Source organism: Sceloporus undulatus, chromosome 2 (genome assembly GCF_019175285.1).
Source record: "Sceloporus undulatus isolate JIND9_A2432 ecotype Alabama chromosome 2, SceUnd_v1.1, whole genome shotgun sequence".
In the NCBI taxonomy this organism is placed as follows: Eukaryota; Metazoa; Chordata; class Lepidosauria; order Squamata; family Phrynosomatidae; genus Sceloporus; species Sceloporus undulatus.
This window is the reverse complement of record NC_056523.1, coordinates 310,128,169-310,150,062: the sequence shown is the minus strand read 5'-3', so window position 1 is coordinate 310,150,062 and position 21,894 is coordinate 310,128,169. Positions and strand designations below refer to the sequence as shown.

The 21,894-nt window shown below is 41.5% G+C and overlaps 1 protein-coding gene across 7 annotated transcripts in view; it reads left to right on the top strand.

The window, feature by feature from the left end:
• The first annotated feature begins 6,412 nt into the window (after positions 1–6,412).
• SPEF2 (sperm flagellar 2) overlaps positions 6,413–21,894 on the top strand; it is a 128,119-nt gene continuing 112,637 nt past the window's right edge. For 2 of the 7 annotated variants that reach the window (XM_042450986.1, XM_042450994.1), the window contains exons 1-3: positions 6,419–6,727; positions 19,893–19,995; positions 21,342–21,594. In XM_042450986.1, coding sequence (XP_042306920.1) covers positions 6,670–6,727; positions 19,893–19,995; positions 21,342–21,594 — 414 coding nt within the window. In that variant the 5' untranslated portion in view covers positions 6,419–6,669. Of the gene's footprint in view, positions 6,728–19,892; positions 19,996–21,341; positions 21,595–21,894 lie in introns of all 7 variants that reach the window. The other 5 variants (XM_042450990.1, XR_006102093.1, XM_042450987.1 and 2 more) reach the window with 5 other exon arrangements.

The window sequence follows — 21,894 nt, the reverse complement described above, 5'->3', positions numbered from 1 at the left end:
CCAGATATAGACCATGTAAGATGTAAAATGCCAAATAACCTCAATACATCAGGCAGTTTAGGCCACAACTTATTGTGCTTATTAAACAATCATTTCATCAAACTGTGGACATCCTTTGAATCCAGACTTCACTGCTATCTCTACCAATTACTGAGCTACAAACAGTCTGCAAACTCCCAAAGCTGCTTTACAACCAACACCAAGGAAATAAAATACCTGTATCTGGAATCTAACACTATCCCCAAAGCTGTTAATAAATAATCTTTCTAGCAGCTGTTAGAAACTATTCTTAGAATTAGTCAGCGACATTGCAGACCTGAGGGTATGGTATGGCTAAGAGCATTTGTACTGTCTCTGTATTAATATTAATATAGGCAACATGCCCAGAGCAGTGGGTTTTTTTCTTTTAAAACCATAAACTACTGTGCATTCCCATCCTTCCTCCCAAAAGCACATACATGGCTTTTGTTCCATGCTTTCCTTACAACGATCCTATAAGGCAGATTGGGCTCAGATATGGGTCAAGGTGAAATAGCTCTCTTTAAGGTCAAATTAGTACTATACAATTATTGTGCAGATACAATTTTAATATCAATGACCCCTATGTAATCTTAAATTGATGTTTTACCTGTTACCCCTTCATGCAAACAGATACAATCCAGCCAAAATTAACTTCTATTATCACCTAGTCCTTCTGCATTCACAGCATACCACATGAAATCAATGGGATTAAAAAAATGCTTACTTCTTTGTTGATCTCAAGCCATGTACCTTCCTCACCCCATCCCAGGAAACAACAAATACCAATCCTTTCACCTTTATTCACTATCCATATTTCACTTGTTGTGCTTCAAGTACTGCTGACTACAAGAGGTGGGAGAGGAGGACAATCAAGTGGGGCCTGGTGCATGAATGGTGAAGGAGGCACAATGAAACATGTAGTTTCTTTCTCCAGGTAAGGGCTTGGCAACCTTAAACCTTAATCTACAGGTATAGAAGCATGTCTGTAGAGCAGAACTGAGCACCTTTACAAAATGCATGTAGCACATTTGCCGCTTTATGCTCCTTCAGGCTAGAATATTTTAAGTCACAACTCTGGAGATCATTGACTATAGCCCAGTGCTTGAGAAACAGGAAGGATAGACATTCCCTACTCACACTTCCAAATCTGTTCACAAAATTATTTGCCCACCTCTCATGGAAAGGAGCAGCTTACATGCCCTCACCTGCCAAAGAGTTAAGAAAATGTGCGCATGCACACCTATGCTCAGTTTTCGTATTTTACCTTTCACATGGGATGGAGGGCTGGACACACATACTTCCTCCCCACAGCCAACAATGGGAGAAGTCAGCTAGAAAATGTGGCCAGGGGAATCAGAGGTCAGTCTGAAGGAGACTTCGCACAGGCTAACCCAGCAAATTGCTTTTGTATTGCCTTGGTCTTCCTCCAGAACAAGCTGACACTGTGAAGGTTACATGGCATATTTTTCTTCCCAGGAGTCAAGGGACTGGGGAATGGGTTATGTAGCAAGGACTGGGAAAAGGTTGTTTACCCTAAAGGAAGCCAACTGACGCCTAGGCTATCCAAACCTTAAATTTGTTAGTGTGGTGGAATTTTCCCAGCACATGCACTTTGCAGCAGTGACTGGGCAACCTTGACAAACTGTGTACAAGCTTGTGGCTCATGGCTCCTTTTCTCTTCAAATTCCAGTCTTTCAGGGTGGGAGACAGCATGGCATTTCTTTCCATATATAAAGTTGGATCCTTGATTCACCAGACCTGGTCTTCTAATTTCTCCTTGAGTTGCAGGGGAAGCAAAGTCCTCCTCAAGACTTTGCTAATCAGAACAAGACCAGTATGGGAGAGGACCAAGAACAGCACATAGTTGCTGCATCACCACTCCAAAGTGATTGCCATCAGAAATCTTCTGCTGGTCAGAAGAAGTAATCAATAGATCACTAGATCAGCCCAGCACAAGGGTGCTCTGCCAGGAGAAGTCTTGTAAGCAAACTTGAGTCCTGACAAAAAGGTGGGATATAAAACAAATAAATACATAAATCCTCTCTGAATGTAATTAACCCTCTTTTAAAGCAATCCAAGGTAATAGACGCAATCACATCTTGCAGCAGTGACTTTCGTTGTACAAAGAAGTACTTCTTTTTATTGTTCCTGCATCTGCCAATTTTCAGCTTCACTTGATGACCCTGAAGTCCACTGTTCCCTGAGGCAGAGAAATGTTTCTCTGTATCCACTTTCTCCTTACTATTCCATCCTCCTATATCATGTCCTCATTTGCACTAGAGAAGAGGAGTTCTGTGTTTACCGTGGACTGCCAAAAAATCAAATGAATAAGTCTTACAGCAAATCAAACCTCAACTCTCACTAGAAGTAAGGATGACTAAACTGAGATTATTGTATTAGGGACATAATATGAGATGACATGACTCATTGAAAAAAAAAAACAATTATGCCTAGTAAAGTGGAAGACAGTGGGAAATGAAGGAGATTGCATTACATATGAATTAATTCAAGCAAGCAAGCCACAGCCTTAAATTTTCAAAATCTCAGCCTGGCTGTTGATAAAGGAGTGACAAGATCTCTCATTCACAGGGTCACCCTAAGTTGAAGTTGACTTGATGGCAAATACAAACAACAAATATCATATCCCCTATTTACTTTCTTTGTTCCTAAACTATAACAAGTCAAAATATCATACCCTTTTCTCACAGGGCAGTAGCACCAGCTCCATAATCATTCCATTCCCATTCCCTCCCCACACACCTCTGATAATTTTGGTTTAGGTGTTGGAGACTCTGCAGATCAGGGTTCAAATCCCCGCCCAGCCATGAAAACCCACTGGGTGACCTGGGACAAGTCACACTCCCTCAGCCTCAGAGGAAGCCAAAGGCAAGCCCGCTCTGAACAAATCTTGCCAAGAAAATCCTGTGATAGATCCACATTAAGGTTGTCATATGTCAGAAATGACTTGAAGGCACACAGCAATAAATAAATTACATAAATAATACTCATGGGAGACTTATTTGGCTCTCGTTGCTGGTCCCTAATTAAATTTTTAAGTATAAAAACATCACTTCATTCTGATTGTCTGATAAAGTGCAGGCAAATGTCTTCCTGTTGCTTTCTGTCTTGCAGAGCAAGAAATGATTTGCCAAGAATAGGAACAGCAAACTTGAAATACAACCAAATAGGAGACAAAGCATTGTTTCAGACCCCCAGCTGATGAAGTTGTCCAGAAATAAGAGAGTTTATAACTCTTCTGTGTGTGCAATCACGCTCACCAATATGATTTGTGCTGGCAAGTTTTATAGGTCTGTACAAAACCAAAGCACACAATTCTGGCTATTTGCCATAACAAATTCAACAGAAAGAAAGGAAAAGTAGAATGTCCATGTAAATTAAATATAGGACAGAGACACATTTTACCCTTTGTCTTAGTATTCTTTTAACCAGACCCTAATTAATGTTTGTATTCACCAGTGATAGATAGAGTGAGGATGCTTCCAGTCAAGGCAATCTTATCCTGCAGTCTTATAGTCTCATTCGCAGCAGGGCCAGAAATTGTCATCTTCCATTTGCATTTTCCTTTCCCCCTGCCACTTATTCCATCTTTTTTCTTACAGAGAAAACAATCTGTTAAGAAAGGAAAGATGGAATAGCTTCACAATCCTTTCTGACTGGTAGTCTAGGAAGCACTCACAAGAAAATACCCTGACAGAAATGAAAATGCCAATATAGAGCCTTTTATTCTATGCTGAAGACTAGGCTCTACGATTAAGCAGCATAAGATGATCGCCTCAAACAGTAGGTGATGGCCAATGTGGAAGTGGCAAAGGTAACAACTTTCTATTCCATTCTACTGGAGGATAGATTTACGTGTTCCACAAAGCCTGCCCTGTTTCTTCTCAGGCTGTGGTCCCACCGTGTGCCTGTTGTGTGCTGTCAAGTCATTTCTGACTTATGGAGATCTGAAGGTGACCCTATCATGGGGTTTTGTTGCCAAGATTTGTTCAGAGTAGATTTGCCATTGCCTTCCCCTGAGGCTGAGAGGATGTGACTTGCACAAGGTCACCTAGTGGGTTCATGGCCAAGCTGGCAATCAAATCCTGGTTTCCTGAGTGGTAGTCCAACATTCAAACCACTATGCCATGCTGGTTTACGCTGGTTCCACAACCATCAGTAAATTGAGATCCAAAGGCTAGTTTATTCAGCTACTGTTGGGGGAAGAGTGAGGAGGAGCACCTTGTCCTTTGCTTGAGGCAGTAAAATGTCTTGGCTGGCCAACTTGAGTCCCTATATTGGGAGAAAGGCAGGATAGAAGAAAATAAAATAAATAAATAAAACTTGTGCTGTTTGCTCTAAATCTATTCTGATTTAAGTTTTTATGTTCTCCGACATGGAGATATAGTTCAGCACTGACAACTGTAATGGCAATAAATATATGTCAAAAGGCAACAAGGTGGGTTTTAAGCAATCTGAGCCAGAAATACAGCTGAGTAGGAGGGTCATAAGTTCTCTATAGTGCTGGAAGGTGCTTCAAAGCCCATCTAGTCTAGCCTGCTACTAATGCAGGAAACCCGCAACTAAAGCATTCCTGACAGATGGACACGTTTTAAAACCTCCAATGAGGAAGGGTTCACCCCTTTGTGAGATAGTCCATTCCACTTTTGAATGTCACTTACCATCAGGAAGTTCCTCCTAACGTTGAATCTCTTTTCTTGAAACCTGAATTGGTTTGGTTTGTGTCTTTTTGAGCAGCAGAGAACTTGCTTCTTTTCAAATGTTGTTGTTGTTTGCTTTCAAGTCGTTTTTGGCTTATGGTGACCCTATCATGGGGTTTTCTTGGCAGGTTTCTTCAGAGGGGGTTTGCCAGTATGGTGTAGTGGTTTGAGTGCTGGACTATGACTCTGGAGATCAGGATTCAGTTCTCTGCTTGAACATAAAAACCCACTGGGTGCCCTTGGGCAAGACGCACTCAGCCTCAGAGGATGGCAATGGCAACCCCCCCCCCCCCCCGAAGAAACTTGCCAAGAAATCCCTGTGATAGGTTTGCCTTAGGGTAATCGCAAGTCAAAAATGAGTTGGAGGCACACAATAACCATGTCATATCAGCTCTTCAAAGGCCTCATTCTCACTACGTTTTAAACCGGTTTGCAGATCAGTTTGAAGCGGCTTAAATGACCATTTGTTTACACTTGAACTGATTCGGAGAGGGGGCCATGTGCCAGACCCCCTTTAACCCACATCTTTTTGACGTTGATTTCCCCCCGCGTCTTTTTGGATAAATCAATTCTGCGCAAGTGTGGACCAGATGTGGGTCAGAATCGATTTGAAGAATTGAATTCACGAATTGATTGTCAGTGTGAACGAGATGCGGATCGGAATCGATTTACTATGACTTGATAAGGGTGGGGAAGCGGAAATTAGCAACCTGTGTCCGCCCAACCTTCAACCTTCGTCCGCAAGTACATAAATGCAATTGCAGAGATGGACAGAGGGAGAAAAAAGTCCCACTGAAACTGAATACGCTTCAAATGGAACCGATTCATTTGTGAACGTGAACTACAAATGGGTCATTTTGAGAGACTCCAGCAGGAAATCATTTAAATTGGATTGATTTATTCATCAATGTGAACCACAAGTGAGAACTGTAGTTCTGTGAGACATTTATCCTTCTCTGTCAGAGCTCTGGTGCCACCATAAACTACAATTCCCAGGATTCCCTAGCACTGAGCCAGGGCAGTTAAAGCTGTCTCAAACTGGATTGTTTCTCCAGTATGTTTTGGAGCAGGGGAAAGATGGCATAAAGCCATGGTTTCCAAATGCTGGTCTTTCAGTTGTTTCGGACTACAACTCCCAGAAGCCCCTGGCAGCTTGGTCAACAGTCTGGGATTATTGGGAGCTGAAGTGGAAAAAAACATTTGGAACTAGACCAAAGTTTAGGAATCCTTGGCCTAGTAATGCCACAACAAACTACAATTCCCAGAATTCCACAGTACCAAGCTGTGCCAATCAAAGCGATGTCAAACTGGATCATATCTGCTGTCGAAGGCTGCATCCACGCTGCAGAAAATAATCCAGTTTGAGACTGCTTTAACTGCCCTGGCTCAGTGCTAGGGAATCCTGGGAACTGTAGTTTATTGTGGCCCCAATAAACAGAGAAGGCTAAATGTCTCCCAAAACTACAGTTCCCAGAATTCCCTAGCACTGAGCCAGGGCAGTTAAAGCTGTCTCAAACTGGGTTATTTCTGCAGTGGGGATGAAGCCTATCAGCGTCACCCATTTTGAATTGAGAAGGTAGTTCAGGCAGGCAGGCGCCCACTTGTCTTCAACGCGCATGCGCACACTCTAAAAACTCGCTACACAGGAGAAGGCATCCCTTTCTTTTTCTCTCTCTCTCACCTGCAGGAGAGCATGGCTTCGCTACCACGCATGCGCACAGGTGCCTAGGGCGGCCAGATAGTTATCCAGCTAGTCAGCCAGGGAAGGAAGTAGGGTGGCGCTGCTTGTCTTTTTCGGAGTCTGCGCCTGCGCGGCGGGCAGCTGGGTCTCCATGGTGACGGGACGCGCGCGAGGCGCCGCTGGAGCCAAGCCTGGAGCCGTCAGAGGCAGAGGCAGGGTCCGCGCGCGGGGCCCGGGCGTCTCGCGGCCATGACGGGGATTCTGTGCGATTGGCTGAACAGGGAAGTCAGGCTCTCGCGGGCAGTCGGTGAGAGAGAGAGACTCCCTTCCCTCCTTCCTTCCTTCCTTCCAGTAGAACAAGCCCTGGCTCCAGAAGGGGAGGGGAGGGGAGGGCTCTTGCCAAGGGAATAGCACTCTCCCCTCAGGGAAGAAGGGCTGCTTAGCATCAGCATCATCATTATTGGGGTTAACAAGAGTATGATGATGATGATGATGATGATGATGATGATGATGATGATGATGATGATTGGAGTTATAAAGGGTTACCTCCAAGTCGCTTAAAATTATTATTATTATTATTATTACCTCCAGGTTTTTTTAAATTGTTATTATGATTATGATTATTAGGGTTATAAAGGGCTACCTCAAGGTCTTTTATATTATTATTATTATTAGGTTTAAAAAGCGTTACCTCTAAGTTATTTATACAGTTGTCCCTCCCTATTCGCGAGGCTGAGGGGAACAGTTGACCTTGGTCATATTTTATCTGCTGTTCACCGCTTTGATCTACAAGGAAAAGCGGTAGATAAATAAACAATTTATTATATTTATTATTATTATTATTATTCACAAGACCCCCTGAATACAGGGAAACCGCAAATCACAAAGACACTGTTTTTCCCTGAAGGACACCTCTCTAGGAATCTCTAGTGCTCCAGGGCATACACTGGCCATAGAATGGCAATGGAGGAGCTGCAAATGGTCTTTCAGTGCAACCTTTAGTTAAAGTGGACCAGAGAGTTGCTCTGGAGGACCTAGACAGTCCCAGAGAGAACATGTTAATGAAATCCATGAATAATCAGATACACAAATATGGAGGGATGACTGCGTTGTTGTTGTTGTTGTTGTTGTTGTTTGGGTTGAAAAAGGGTAACTTCCAGGTTTTTTATATTGTTATTGTTATTATTATTACTATTTGGATTAAAAAGGGTAACTTCCAGGTTTTCTATTATTATTATTATTATTTGGATTAAAAGGGGTTACCTCCATTTTTTTAATTATTTGGGTTAAAGAATGGTTACCTGCCTCCAGGTTATTATTATTAATAGTAATATTTTATTATTATTATTATTATTATTATTATTATTATTACTTGGTTTAAAAAGGGCCAGGTTTTTTAATTATTATACTATTTTTATTATTGTATTATTTTTATTATTATATTTTCATTATTATTTGGGTTAAAAAGGGTTATCTCTGGGTTTTTTATTATTATTATTATTATTATTATTGTTATTATTATTATTATTATTATTATTATTATGGTTACAAAGGGTTGCCTACAGGTGAATTTTCGAAGTGTTGGTGGTGGGAATAAAACCATTTGAGGGTTTTGTTTCAGCAAAAGCCACCCAGCCTTAGGTACCTTAGGATTCATCTGTGTATTGTGTGCCTTTAAATCATTTCTGACTTATGGCAACCCTAAGGCAACCCTGTCATGAGGTTTCCTTGGCAAGATTGCTTTCAGAGAGGGCTTGCCTTCGCCTGAGGCTGAGAGAGTGTGACTTGTCCAAGGCTACCCAATGGGCATCCACAGCCAAGCTGGGATTTGAACTCTGGACTCCAGAAGGTATTATTACCTCATGAAGTTAATAAAAATTTAAAATTTATTGCCCAGACCTTTTCACCACTTTACAGTTGGGCAAATTTTAAGAAAACCATACAGTTGGACGAGACCGCAAGAAGGGCCCTCCAGTCCAACCCCTTTATTCTGCCATGCAGGAACTCTCAATCAAAGCATCCCTGACAGATGGCCATCCAGCCTCTGCTTAAAGACCTCCAAGGAAGGAGACTCCACTACACTCTGAGGAAGGAGTGTGTTCCACTGTCAAACAGCCACTTCTTCTTTTGTGTGTGTGTATTGTGCATTGTACAGTCGGTCCTTCTTATACACGGATTCAAGCATCCACAGTTTGAAAATGTTAAAAAAAAAGTATAAATTTCAAATATCAAACCTTGATTTTCCATTTTTATAAGGGACACCATTTTGCTATGTCATTATATTTAATAGGACTTGAGCATCCATGGATTTTGTTATCCACAAGGGATCTTGGAACCAAACCCCAGCGTATAATAAGGGTCCACTGTATATATGTTGTATTGTTTATTGTGTGTGTGTATTGTATATGTATTGTATTGGATATTATACACAATGTTGTATATTGTATATATATTTTTGTTGTTGCTGCTTTGTGTCTTCAGGTCTGTTCCCACTTTGGTTGATCCTAAGCAGAACCTATCACAGGGTTTTCTTGGTGAGATTTGTTCAAAGGGGGTTTGCCATTGCCTTCCCCTGAGGCTGAGAGAGTGTGACTTGCCCACAGTCACCCAATGGGTTTCATGGCCAAGCTGGAAATAAAACCCTGGTCTCCAGAGTCATAATCCAGTGCTCAGACCAGTACACAATGCTGGTGTCTACACAGTAGAATATAATGAAGTTTGACCACACTTTTAAGTGCTGTAGCCCCATCTGATGGAATCCTGAGATCTGTAGTTTTTGCCTCAGCCTCAGGGGATGGCATAGGCAAACTCCAAGAAAACTCCTTGATAGGTTCACCTTAGGATTGCCCAAAGTCGGAATAGACTCAAAGGCACACAACAAATGCAAGGTCTTTAGCTGTCTCTGCCAAAGAGTGCTGGTGCCTCCCAAAAATTCAAATCCCAGCATTCTGTAGCATGGAGCCACAGCAACTAAAGTGGTGTAAAAAGAGATGCACCCAGAGAGACTATTCAGTGTGTTGTTGAAGATGGAGATAGGGTCGCTATAGGTTGAAGTCGACTCGAAGGCAGATAACAACGAAAGATATAGTACAGTAATAATGGTCACAAATTTGTATGGCTTTAAAACAGTGGTTCTCAACCTGTGGGTCGCGACCCCTTTGGGGAGTTGAACGATCCTTTCACAGGGGTCACCTAAAACCATTGGAAAACACATATTTCCTATGGTCTTAGGAACCGAGACACTGCAGTTTTATGGTTGGGGGTCACCACAACTTGAGGAACTGTATTAAAGGGTCATTAGGAAGGTTGAGGACCACTGCTTTAAAACAACATTTGATAAATTCATAGGACATAAAGCTATGGTCATATATCTCCTCCATATTATGCCTCTCTATATCAGTTTCTAGAGAGCACAATGCTATTGCAGTTATGTCCAATTGGGCAACTTCTTGTAGGCTACTTTTGAAGAGTAAAGCACCAGAATTAATGGATAGGCCTTTGGTCTGAATCACTCATGTTTTTCATATACAGTACAGTTGCCCTCTACATTTGCAGCTTTGACTTTTTCTGTTTTGATTATTTGCAATTTTGAGTAGTATGTTCTCTCCAGAAATCTCTAGGTCCTCCAGTGCAATTCTGCCAGAAGTTGACCATAGAGTTGTGCTGGAGGACCTAGATGTTCACATTTCTCTAGGCATTTGTAGTTCCTCCAGCATGATTCTACGATGAACTTCTGGCAAATGTTGGCCATAGAGTTGCACTGGAGGACCTAGAGATCTCTAGAGAAATGTTCTTTCAAGTAAAAAGAATAGTATTTTTTAATTTGTGGTTTTCCCACATTCACGGGGGTCCTTCACACCTAACCCCAGTGAATATGGAGTGTTCTTTTTAAACTGAGTTCTGTGGATGCTGGAGTAGCTAACATTTTGCACATCATCATGACTATATCAATGGTCCAAAACACACCTCAGAAATAATCCAGTTTAAGACTGCTATAACTTCCCTGGCTCAGTGCTAGAGAATCCTGGGAATTGTAGTTTAGTGTGTCACCAGAGCTCTCTGACAGAGGAGACTAAATTGCAGTTCACAAAATTGCAGCTCCCAGGATTGAGCCAGGACATTTAAAGCGGCCTCAGACTGCAGTGTGTTTTGGACCTCAGTTAACAACATAGATGTGTTCCTGAGCATTACTTCTTTAACATGATAATATGGTATCAGAGGTAGAAATGACATTGAAATACTTGGGATAGGCTACTATACCACTAGAAAGAAAAGCAGATCATCATATTCCAGCAAGCTTTTTATTTAAAACTAACTACAGTTGGACTTTGTTATCCACTGGGTTTCGGATCTACACCCCACACACACACACACACACACACACACACCCCGCCGTGGATAACTAAATATGTGGATGTTGAAGTCTCATTAAATACAATGGTGTAGTAAAATGGTGTTCCTTATATAAAGTGGCAAAATGAAGGTTTGCTTTTTGGAATCTGGACTTTTTTAAAAAAAAAATAATCAAACCTTGGATGCTTGAATCCATGGCTAAAAAGTCAGTGGATATGGAAGGCTGACCACATATGCATAGGTAAAATGAAATGAGCAGTCCATGTAAGCCTTGCATAAGTAAACTTGAAAGCTTCTTTCCAAATGCATCTAGAGGTTCTTTCATCACCTTCCACTTTTCTTATAATTTCCATTTTGGTGGTAGAGTTTATAGATCTGTGGTTTTCTTTGTCTTTTTAACCATGCCGAGTGTATCTGGGAAGACAGGTATGTCTGTTTTCTTTTTCTCCCTTTGCTGTTCATAAGCTCAATAAGATAGTCTAGAGACTGTTGCTGTTTACTTTTCCTATTTCTATGCTGCAACAGTTGAATTGGCTGGGGGAGAATCCCATTCTTTCTCAGCTCAAGCTTTAGTGCATTTGTTTTTTTAACTATATACCGAAACTGTGTATATCTGGCCTTACTTCACCATTTCCCCAGTAATGGTGTTGCTAAAAATTTTCCAGCTAGAAGAGACAAGTGGAGCTGGGTAGGCACAAAAGGACAAAGTAAAAGAAGATTTTTCAGAGGTTTTGTTAACTGAGGTATAGCTATATTTGAAATTCACATGTTCATGGTTAGATTAGAAGAGGTGGAGGTGCTATTCTGAACAATAACTAAGGAGAGAGCTGTTTCCTAAAATTATACTTTCTATACTTGCCCAATGTACCCATCAATTTATATCTTACTCAACCATCAATATTGTCTTTCAGCTGCTCTTTTGCTTCTTTTGACAAGAAATATGCAGTACTTCAGATCTGCTTGCAATTTGAAAAATTGCTATTATCTACAAGGCAGAGGACAGGATGAACACATATTTTGGTTTCAAGATTGCAAAAAAATATATTTACAGTTAGTTCAGTCTTGACTCCAACCTCAACTGCCTAAGCTGTGAATTTTGTCAGCTGCCTGAAGAAATGAATGTTAAAAGACGTTTTGTGAGAAGGAAGAGAAAGGCAGGAGTGAGTTTTTGCAGTCCCTCCTACTAGGCTGCTGAATGTTGGGACTGGAAACGGGGGAGGGGGGGGGCTCAAAATTCCTAGCTTTTTAAAAAATTGTGAACAAGATATACTTGGGACCTTCAGGAAATGCACTTCTTTGTCTACAGCTTTAAAATAACAGTGTTTGTTGTTGCAAAACCCAGGCTTTGGAATTCTTATCTGCTTTGGTCTTCAGTTTCCAAAATCCCTGAGCAATAGCAATGCTGCCACAAACCTCTGGGAATCAAATTCAAGACTACTGGCAAGCCAACTTTTCAGGACTGAAAATAAGGTCTTTTTGCAATGGTGATGAACCTGTGGCCTTCTAGATGTTTTTGGATTCCAATTCTCAGTAGTCCCAGTTAGCATGACCAGAGGTCAGAGATGACAGAGTTTGGAGTCTGGACTTTCCCTCTTCAACTTTGTGCTCTGTACTACTCTCCTGAGTCATACAGATAAGACTGTCATCAGGCATCAGTGCAACATTCAAAGGGAAAGTTTATCAGAGTGAAGAGATCAGGTCCGTGGACTAAATTTAAAGAAGATTCATCTCAGCGTCCCTAAAATCAAAGGTAGAGTCAGTTTAGATACAAAAGATCCCGGGTTCAGTCCCTGGTATTTCCAGTTAATTATTAAAGATCAGGTGGTGGAGATTCAGCCTAAACAATACTGTTCCAAACTGGCAAAAAGTGACCTGGTATAAGGTCACTTTGAGATAGATATTTGTCCAGAGAAAGTAGGAACCAGCATTGGAACTAGGTGAATAGAAAATAAGATTAGATGATGGTTACGAAGACAGTGGGAAGAAAAACACTCAAGAAATCGCTATGGAAAGTGGTAGTTTATGTAATGTTTCCTGTACCTGGGAAATCACCATGAATACAGTTCTTACAAGCTGTGTTTCTAAGTGGCAAAGTGGACTGGAAGTTTTATGGATTCAAGGCCACCTGCCTTGAGAATGCCTGAACAAATATCCATATTGACTTGGCACCTGCAGTGTTATTTCTAGCAGCTGTTAGGCACAGATGCAAGTAAATGTTTTAAGTCCATGGAGTGAGGACTGGGGAGTTTTCAAATGTAATAAGGTTCAGTTTGAAAAATTAGATGTAAGTAGGAGACATTATTTACAAGCAGACATGTTTGTAGAGTTGCCAAGTATTAACCAAGTTGCCAAGTTTCAGTTAACTGGTCCACCCTGGAGGCGGATCATATTGTTAAGAAGACATTGGATGCTGCCCTATAGACCACTGGTTCACCCAGCTCACTATTTGTTAATACTGAGTGGTAGCCCCTTTCCAGGATTCTTTTCTTGGCGTACATAGGCCAAGGATTGGACCTGGCATCTTCTGCGCTAAGATATGGTCCCACCTCCTAAATTGGATGCAGCTGTTCTGACTCCCCATCAGTGTCTATTCATCTGCCTTTAACCATCCTCCTTTTATAAAAGTATTGTTTAATGGCAAATTGGAAATTGTGAAGCTCAAGGTATAAACAGAAGGTGCTGCCTGTTCTTTTGTTGATTTGAAACATGTCAGAGTATAGAGGCATGTTCTCTAGACTGACTCCTGAAAGTCAATTATTCCCAGGCAGTTTTTTTTTAAAGGCATGCAACCTGTAGTCAGCTAAACAGGAGAACGTTCTTAACCAGTTAATCTTGATTAGTTGATCAGAAAATCTGGAAAGAATGTTAATTATTTTAGCTATAAAATTATGGGTAGCAGACATGAGTTTCTCATTGTTCATATATAAGGTTGTGCCTGTGTGATAATGGGCCCTCCCATTATCTGGGCAACACAGCTGAGAGATCATCCTCCCTCCAGGTAAATAAAAGGTTAATGATGTGATGGTGTAAGTTATATTTATTGGAGTCAGCATCAAGGGGTCACAGTTCAGGAGAGAAAACTGCCCAGTGGGATGGCCAGTTGGGCAGCAGTTTAAGAGGCTTCTAAGGATAAGTTATAAAAAGCCTCAGGTGACCACAAGGGGAGTGAGAAGAACAAAGAGGGACAAAGGGACTAGGTGCCCTCTGCATCTATGGGGAACTTGGTTGAGGCTGGACAGAGTGTCAAGATTCTTAGCTCCTTTCCCAGTGAACATCCAGAGAACCAGAACTCCATCTGTAGTTGTAAGTAGCAAGGGAATGTTTAGTTTATTTGTGTCAGGGCTTATTCTTATTTTGTGATCTTGGCTGAATATGACCTTAACTATTTTGTCATTTGTAACTCTTAAGTGTGCCTGAAGGGAAGGTGTCCTTCATGTGAGGGATAACGTATATACTCAATGATAAGTTGACCTCAAGTATAATTTGAGGGCAGGTTTTGGAGCCCAAATTATGGATTTTAATATGACCTGTGGATAAGTCGAGGGTGAAACTTCAGGCCACATAACAAAGGATTTAAAGGATGAAGCAAAAGAAAATAACGTCACAGAACTTAGAAAATTCCAGCAGGCATAACTGTGCTCCCACTGAAGGCTGGATGGATGAGACAATAGAGGTGTGTCAGTACTTCCAGGACAGATTATAATTTACCTTTCACAAGGGGATGGTTCCTTTTCAAAAAATAAGAGTTAAAATACAGTACTAACATTGACCCATAGATAAGTTGACTCTGGTTTTTGGGGTCAATTTTTTGACTAACATTTCTAGACTTATACATGATTGTATACAGTATTATTTTGCAATGTAGATTACTGTTTTAGAATAAAATTTCTGTTAAAGACTCCTTCACTTTCACACTCTTTCACTTGCTGGCTTGGTCTCATTTCTCCCATGGAGCGTGGGGAAGGAAATCGCTGCAGAGCTGTGAGGTTTTCACAGCTTGGACAGCACCTACTATGATAAGCATTTGGGGGTGGGGATAGTAATGTATGGTTTCTATTCTCCAGCAGTATAATTTATTTATGTGCATTTTTTTTGTATATCCGTAAAGTAATATCAGTCAGTAAAGATGACTGACAATCTCCAAATCTTGAATTAAACCAACAATCCAAATATTGCTGCTTAATTGAATATTTGTTTACAGCCTGCTAGGTGTTGGTGATAGAACTCTCATTATTTATTTACCTGTTTTGCAGTCCTGGAAAGTACCTTGTGAACAGCACTTGTTGAAGCAGTTCCCAATTTGAGAAGACCTGGCTTAATGCCTTAAGGAGGCAGATCTGTGCATGTACATCCCCATACTTTCTCAAACGGAAGCTTCTTATGTGAAATCGCTATGGTATACAGTTTTTGTTCTGAGTTGTACAACAGTCTCTTCACATCTCTGAAATTACCATGGGGAAAAGAAGAAGAGGGAGGATTTTCATCACCCAGGATTCAGGCATAGATTCAAGGGACACAAAGTAGTTTAGTTTCCTCAATTAATGAGGACTCTGGAGGTCAGGCAGTTCTCATAAGTACATGCTTATCCAGTAGTACTTTTTGTTTCAACTACAAATACTTTCCCTACGGAGAAAAACATCATCCAGCTGAAGAGAAAAAATCCTCTTAATTTGAATCAGAATGTCTAAATTTTGTAGGAGAGACAGTTAGGAAATCTTAAACTGTCTTCTTAGCTCAAGGTTTTCCTCGGACATACCTCAGTTAACAAAGCTTCTGACAAAGAAGCCACTTTTTGCAGTGTTTTTCTGACAGCTTCCTCTTTTCCTTCTTTGTCCTCTGTCTAGCTAGAAGTTGTTTTTTTAATCAGCATTGGCACTGGGAGGGTGCTGGAGGATGGCTGGAAAATCACATACTTTCAGGGTATAGCAACAAGTCTGTAGTAAACAATGCAAAAATAAAATTAGCTGAGAAAGACCAGGTTCTGCTGTAGTGTATTCTACTGTAGCCATGTATGCTTGGCTGCAGTAGGTAGGCAGTAGCAGCTGCGTCAGGAATTTCTTACTGAGCACGTGTGAACAGCAAGACATGAGAAGGAGAGCAAATAAGCCTGCCTCACCAATGACCCACAGCATGTTAAGAAAATGGCATAGATCTATTGTGTTGTATAAAATAAAACGGTTTGAAAGGTAGAGAGAGGCTAGTGAAGGAATATATATATCTGAATGCATTTGGGAAGAAGACTTCAGGTGGTCTTTAGGAGGTTCAGACTGTGCTTGTTCATTTATTCAAGGCTTATCTAGCCTGGTTGTTTCTTTTCACATGTGCAAATTGTCAGTTTTGTATTATTATTATTATTATTATTATTATTATTATTATTATTAACCTTTATTTATAAAGCACTGTAAATTTACACAGCGCTGTACATACAATCTTTTAGTTAGACGGTTCCCTGCCCTCAGGCTTACAATCTAAGAAGACACGACACAAAAGGAGAGGGGAGTGGTGGTGGGGAATGGGATCAGGTCCAGCAGTTCTTCTCCACCTCCGAGGCCTGGACCAAGGCAGATGGACTGGAGGAAGGGCTTGGCTTCTTAATGGATGGTTAAAAGGAGGCTTCCTGGGTCAGAGAGGGGTTCACCTCTGGGAATGCTTCTCTAAACAATATAGTCTTTAATTCAGTTTTGAAACTGGGTAGAGAAGTGATGAGGTATGCATGTGGGGGAAGAAGGTTCCAGGAGTAAGGGGCAGCAAGCGAGAAGGGACAAATTCGGGAGGGGGCAGTGGTAGTCCTACACTGTGACAGGAGATCTTGACTATAAGAGCGGAGGGTGCGAGTAGGAATGTAAGGAGAAAGAAGGTCAGATAAGTAAGGAGGGGCTAATCCATGGAGGGCTTTGAAAGTCAATAACAAAAGCTTGTACCGGATGTGGAAGGGGAGCCAATGAAGGGAGGAGAAAAGAGGAGAAACATGGTCAAAGCGGTGAGCAGATGTGACAATACGGGCAGCTGAATACTGGACAGAGATTAAAGGATGGAGGTGTGAAAGAGGAAGCCCTGTCAGAAGGAGGTTACAATAATCTAGTCGCGAAACCACTAGGGCATGGACCAGAGTCTTGGCAGTAGAGGCTGAGAGGAATGGACGGATCTTGGCAATGTTGTGGAGAAAGAATCTACAGGCCTTGGTGGTGGCCTGGATCTGGGGAATAAATGACAGAGAAGAGTCAAAAAAGAAGCCAAGACTGCGGGCTTGATGAACCGGTTGAATAGAAGTGTTGTCAACAGAAACAGAAAAGGAATAGTTAAGGGTGGGTTTAGGTGCAAAGACAAGAAGCTCAGTCTTAGACATGTTGAGCTTCAAGCGCCGAAGCCGCATCCACTGAGAGATGGCAGTCAGACAAGAAGAAACTTGCTGTTCAAGCCTTGGAGAAAGGTCAGGGGTGGAGAGATACAGCTGAGTGTCGTCGGCGTACAGATGATAGGAGAAACCAAAAGAACTGATGAGTTTACCTAGGGACAGTGTGTATAGAGAGAACAGAAGGGGACCCAAGACAGAGCCCTGGGGAACTCCCAACAGATAGGGGAACAGAGGACAAAGTCTGACCACCCGTGACCACTGCAAAAGATCTGTCTGACAAGTAAGATTTAAACCAGTCGAGAGCAGAGTCGGAGAACCCAAGGTCAGAAAGTAAATCAACCAGGAGACAGTGATCAACAGTGTCAAAGGCCGCAGACAAATCAAGAAGAATGAGAATAGAGAAGAGGCTGTTTGCCTTGGCCAGCAAGAGATCGTTTGAGATCTTGGTGAGGGCTGTCTCTGTAGAGTGCCGTGGGCGGAAGTCAGACTGGAAAGGGTCCAGGATGGAGTTGGCTTCAAGAAACTTAATACAGCAAGAATAAACAACCCGTTCTAGGACCTTAGAAAGAAAAGGAAGAAGAGAAATTGGACGATAGCTAGACAAAGAAGAGGGGTCGAGAGAGGGTTTCTTCAGAATTGGGGAAACGAGAGCATGTTTGAAGTCAGAAGGGAAGTAACCCATAGAGAGAGAGATTAAAGATATAGAGGAGCGAGGGCAGGAGAGAAGGGGCTATAGAGATTAGGAGACGGGAGGGAATAGGATCAAGAGAACAGGTAGTAGGTTTGGAAGAATTTAGCAGCGTAGAGAGTTCATCCAGAGAAACAGGGGGAAACCCAGAGAGTTTATTAGTAGAAGGTACCAGGAGGTTAGTGGTAAGGGGCAAGTCGGGAGGAACTATTTCAGATCGAATAGTAGTGACTTAAGTGATGAAGTAGTTGGCAAAGTCAATGGGGGAAAATGATGTATAAAAGATTGTTTGAACTGCTATATTTTTCTGTGATGTAGGAACCTATCTCTTTTCTTTCCATGTTATTTCTGCCTCTGGTAACACATTTTTAAAGAATTAACGTCCAGGAATATATCTGCTTCATTAACTGAGGTTAATGAAGCCATCTTCCATATCCACAGATTATTTATCCACAGATTCAACCACCTATGGTTTGAAAATATTTTTTTAAAAAAATATAAATTCCAAAAAGCAAACCTTGGGCCGGTTACAAACCGGCAGTTGGGACGTCCTCTGGACGTCCCATTTTAAAAAAGGGGCGTCTCTTATAGACGCCCCTGAGTCTAGTACGGACTGTGTCCGTACAAGATGGCGGCGCCCCTTCCACATGGGTGCCGCCATCTTTACGTACTGGACGCATAGCGTCCAGACGTGTCGCGGCGCCTATGACGTCGCGAATGCGCCAGCGGCGCCTTGCGACGTCATGGAGGCGCCGCAAAAAGAAGCTCCAAAATGGAGCTTCTTTTTTGCTCCACGCGGGAGCCGCGCGGTTTGGCTGCTGCGGCTCCCACGCGGAGCAAACAGCGCCGGCGGGGGACCGCCGCAAAGCGGCGGTTTGTATCCCGCCTTGGTTTTGTCATTTTATATAAGGGATACCATTTCACTATGCCATTGTACTTAATGGGACTTGAACATTCACAGATTTTGGTATCCATGAGGAGGTCCTGAAACCAACCACAGCAGATACCAAGGGCGCATTGTACCTGTATGTGTAGTTTTGCTGATGTTGAAGTTTCTTAAGTAGTTTCACTCAAGTGGGATCTACATTATTGTAGGGCAAATTCCTGATCACCCTTAGGTGTTCGTTTTGGGCCAGTTCATATCAAGATGCAAAAGAGTGTTCATTGATTACTTGTAAGTTCTTCTCATGCTGTGTCAGCAACATCTAAAGCAGTGACTCTCAAATGCCCAGGTGTTGTTGGACTATAGTTCCACCATTGGCCTTGCCAGATGAGACATCTGGTAGTTGAAGTTGGGAACAAGTCATAAACTGTCATGAAAAACACAGTGGCCTATCATGATTTGATAACTAATTAATTCCAGACTGGACCTGAAGGAAAGCATTCGTCAAGGGGTTCATATTGGACTACAGTGTGAGTTGGTAGATTGTTGTTGTTTATCATACATAATAGACTTGATTTAGGCAGCATCTTTAGAAGAAACCCTTGCCTATATCCTACTACCCTCACAGGCATCTGCTTGGGACACAAGAGAGGGCCTTCTTGATGTCTGCTCCTGGGCTCTGAAATTCCCTTCTCAGGGAGGCTAGAATTCTCCCCTTCCTGCTGTCCTTGCAGTGGTCAAGAAAGATACAGTATTTCTGTTTTGGCATGCTTTCAGGAATGGACTAAAAAGAAAGATTAGAAAGGGGTTCTTTTTTTAATTTAAGCACTGTCTTTAACATGTTATTGACAATTTTAACTACATTTTAATGATAATCTTCCATATGGTGTCTGTATTAATTTGTAAGCCATATTGAGTCCTAGTTCTATCACAGGCATAAGCTGGGATATAAAGTGAATAAAGAATGGCATGGTTCCATCCAATTTAAGAGAGAAACATCTATTCAGATGTTATTGAAGATACAGAGAAAGAAGAAACTAAAGGAAAGCTGTTCCTACGCCATCATCATTACCTGTGAATCAACACTTACATCTGAACAAATAGAGATAAAGTGTGTAGAAAATGCAGTGAACTACAGTTCTGTCAGGGTGTGTTTGTAAAACCATTCCTTTTTCTCTTCAAAATTAAATCAGATCAGGAGTCTTTCTCTAGAGAGTTTTCTTCTGGTTATCTCATTGGAGAACTCCTAAACAAGTTTGAACTTCAAGATGACTTTGATCAGTTTTCACAAAGCAGGTTAGTACCTATAGCACAGCTTTAATGATGCTCATAATATTTGAGAGTTGGGTCAAATGACATAAAATGAATTTCAACCATGATAAAAGTAAAGTCACGAAAAGTCAGATGCATAAATATGATATGGAAGAGACTGGCATGGCAGTGGTATGTGTGGAAAGGACTACGAGCTAAATGAGGCAACTGTATGGTGTGTTGGCAAGCAGCACTAATGAAGTTCTTGGTTTGCATCTACACTGCAGAGTTAATGCAGCTGGAGATCACTTTAATTGCCATGATTCAGTGCTACAGATTTAATAATAATAAATAATAATAAAATATTTATGTGTATCCCGCCTCTCCCATTTGAGAATTGAGGTGGGTAACAGCAAGGAAATTTTCAAATACAAAGTCACAGAAGTTTTGTGAGATCTCTGTCAGAAATCTCTGGTGCCACAACAAACTACAAATCCCAGGATTCCATAGGATAGTGCCATGACAGTTAAAACAATATCAAACTTCATTAACTCTGCAGTGTGGCATCAGCCTAGGCTGCATCAACAGAACTATGGTTAACAGAAGTAATAGCCCCATTCATTTCTTGTTTGTTCACCCCTTACATGTAATACTGTTTTGGGCACCATAGTTTAAGAAAGGTTTTGACAAGTTGAAACATGTTCAGAGGAGGGCCACAAAGATGGTGAAGGGTTTAGAGCCCCAAGACTATGAGGAGCAGTTGAGGGAACTGGGTTTGTTAAGCTTCAGGAAGAGATGACTGAGAAGTGATATGATAGCCATCTTTAAATATCTGAACAGCTGTATGTGTAAGATTCCTGCAGTGGCAGGGAGTTGGACTAGATGGCCCTTGGGATCCCTTCCAAGCCTACAATTCTGTGGTTATGCACAGTGTACCATAATTAATGTATTTAGTAGATTCAAGTGAGCTCCAGAGCAATATTCAAGTGATGTCCTGATCCCTGCTGCAGATGTCCTCTCCCTAGGGGATTAGTTACTTCATCAAATGGAAGAGGAAGAGAAGCAGCTGCTGCTCTTTCTCTGTGTTTTTAAAATGGATTATTCCCCAGTCCAGATGATACAACAATATGACTTCAGTGGAAAGTAAGATGAATAGTTAATTGAATTTCTCTTCCTGGTCCAAGATTATGTTAGTCAGGCTTAACTCCCATTGAACTCTATGAAGAAAGCAAAATGCCACAAACAAGTCTCATTAATTTCAGAGGGCTAAAACCTGACTAATTTAGTCATAATTCTACCTTTGGTTATGGATGGTCGTGGGTTTTGAGGAAGTCTTGAAGTAGGAAGAGCCTTATGTAGTGACCTATTTATTCTGTGATATACTCTTACAGGCTTGCCAGTGCAAAGCTTAACAACTTCTCTCGAATGGAACCTACTCTTCAACTTTTGGGAGTGCAGTTTGACCAAAACGTAGCCCGAAACATCATGACAGAGCAACATGGAGCTGCAACCAAACTCATATACCAGTTGTATGTGGCTCTGGAGAAAAAGAAAAAAGCAGGACTCACTGGAGTTGCCATGGATGCAATGAGACCCTCAGCTCATGCAAAACTCAAAGGTGTAGGAACTGAGATGTATCGAGAGGTGAGCTTCATTCTATAAGGATGCTGTTCTTTCTTGGGACTTACTTGGGGGAAAGCAGCATGTGCACATACTGCATTGGAGGGGATGAAGAAATAGACTGAACATATATTTGGGTTTTTTTCTTGGTTCTTCCAAGGGCTATGTCCACATGCTGTGTTTCCCCAAAGTAACTCACTAATACAGGAGGACTTTGTCTACATATGCACAGACATATGTAAAACTGGGCTGTAATTTGGAGGGAAAATATCCAATTAGGTAAGGTTGTGGTTGGTTCTGCTCTCTTTGCCTTGTCTTCATCAA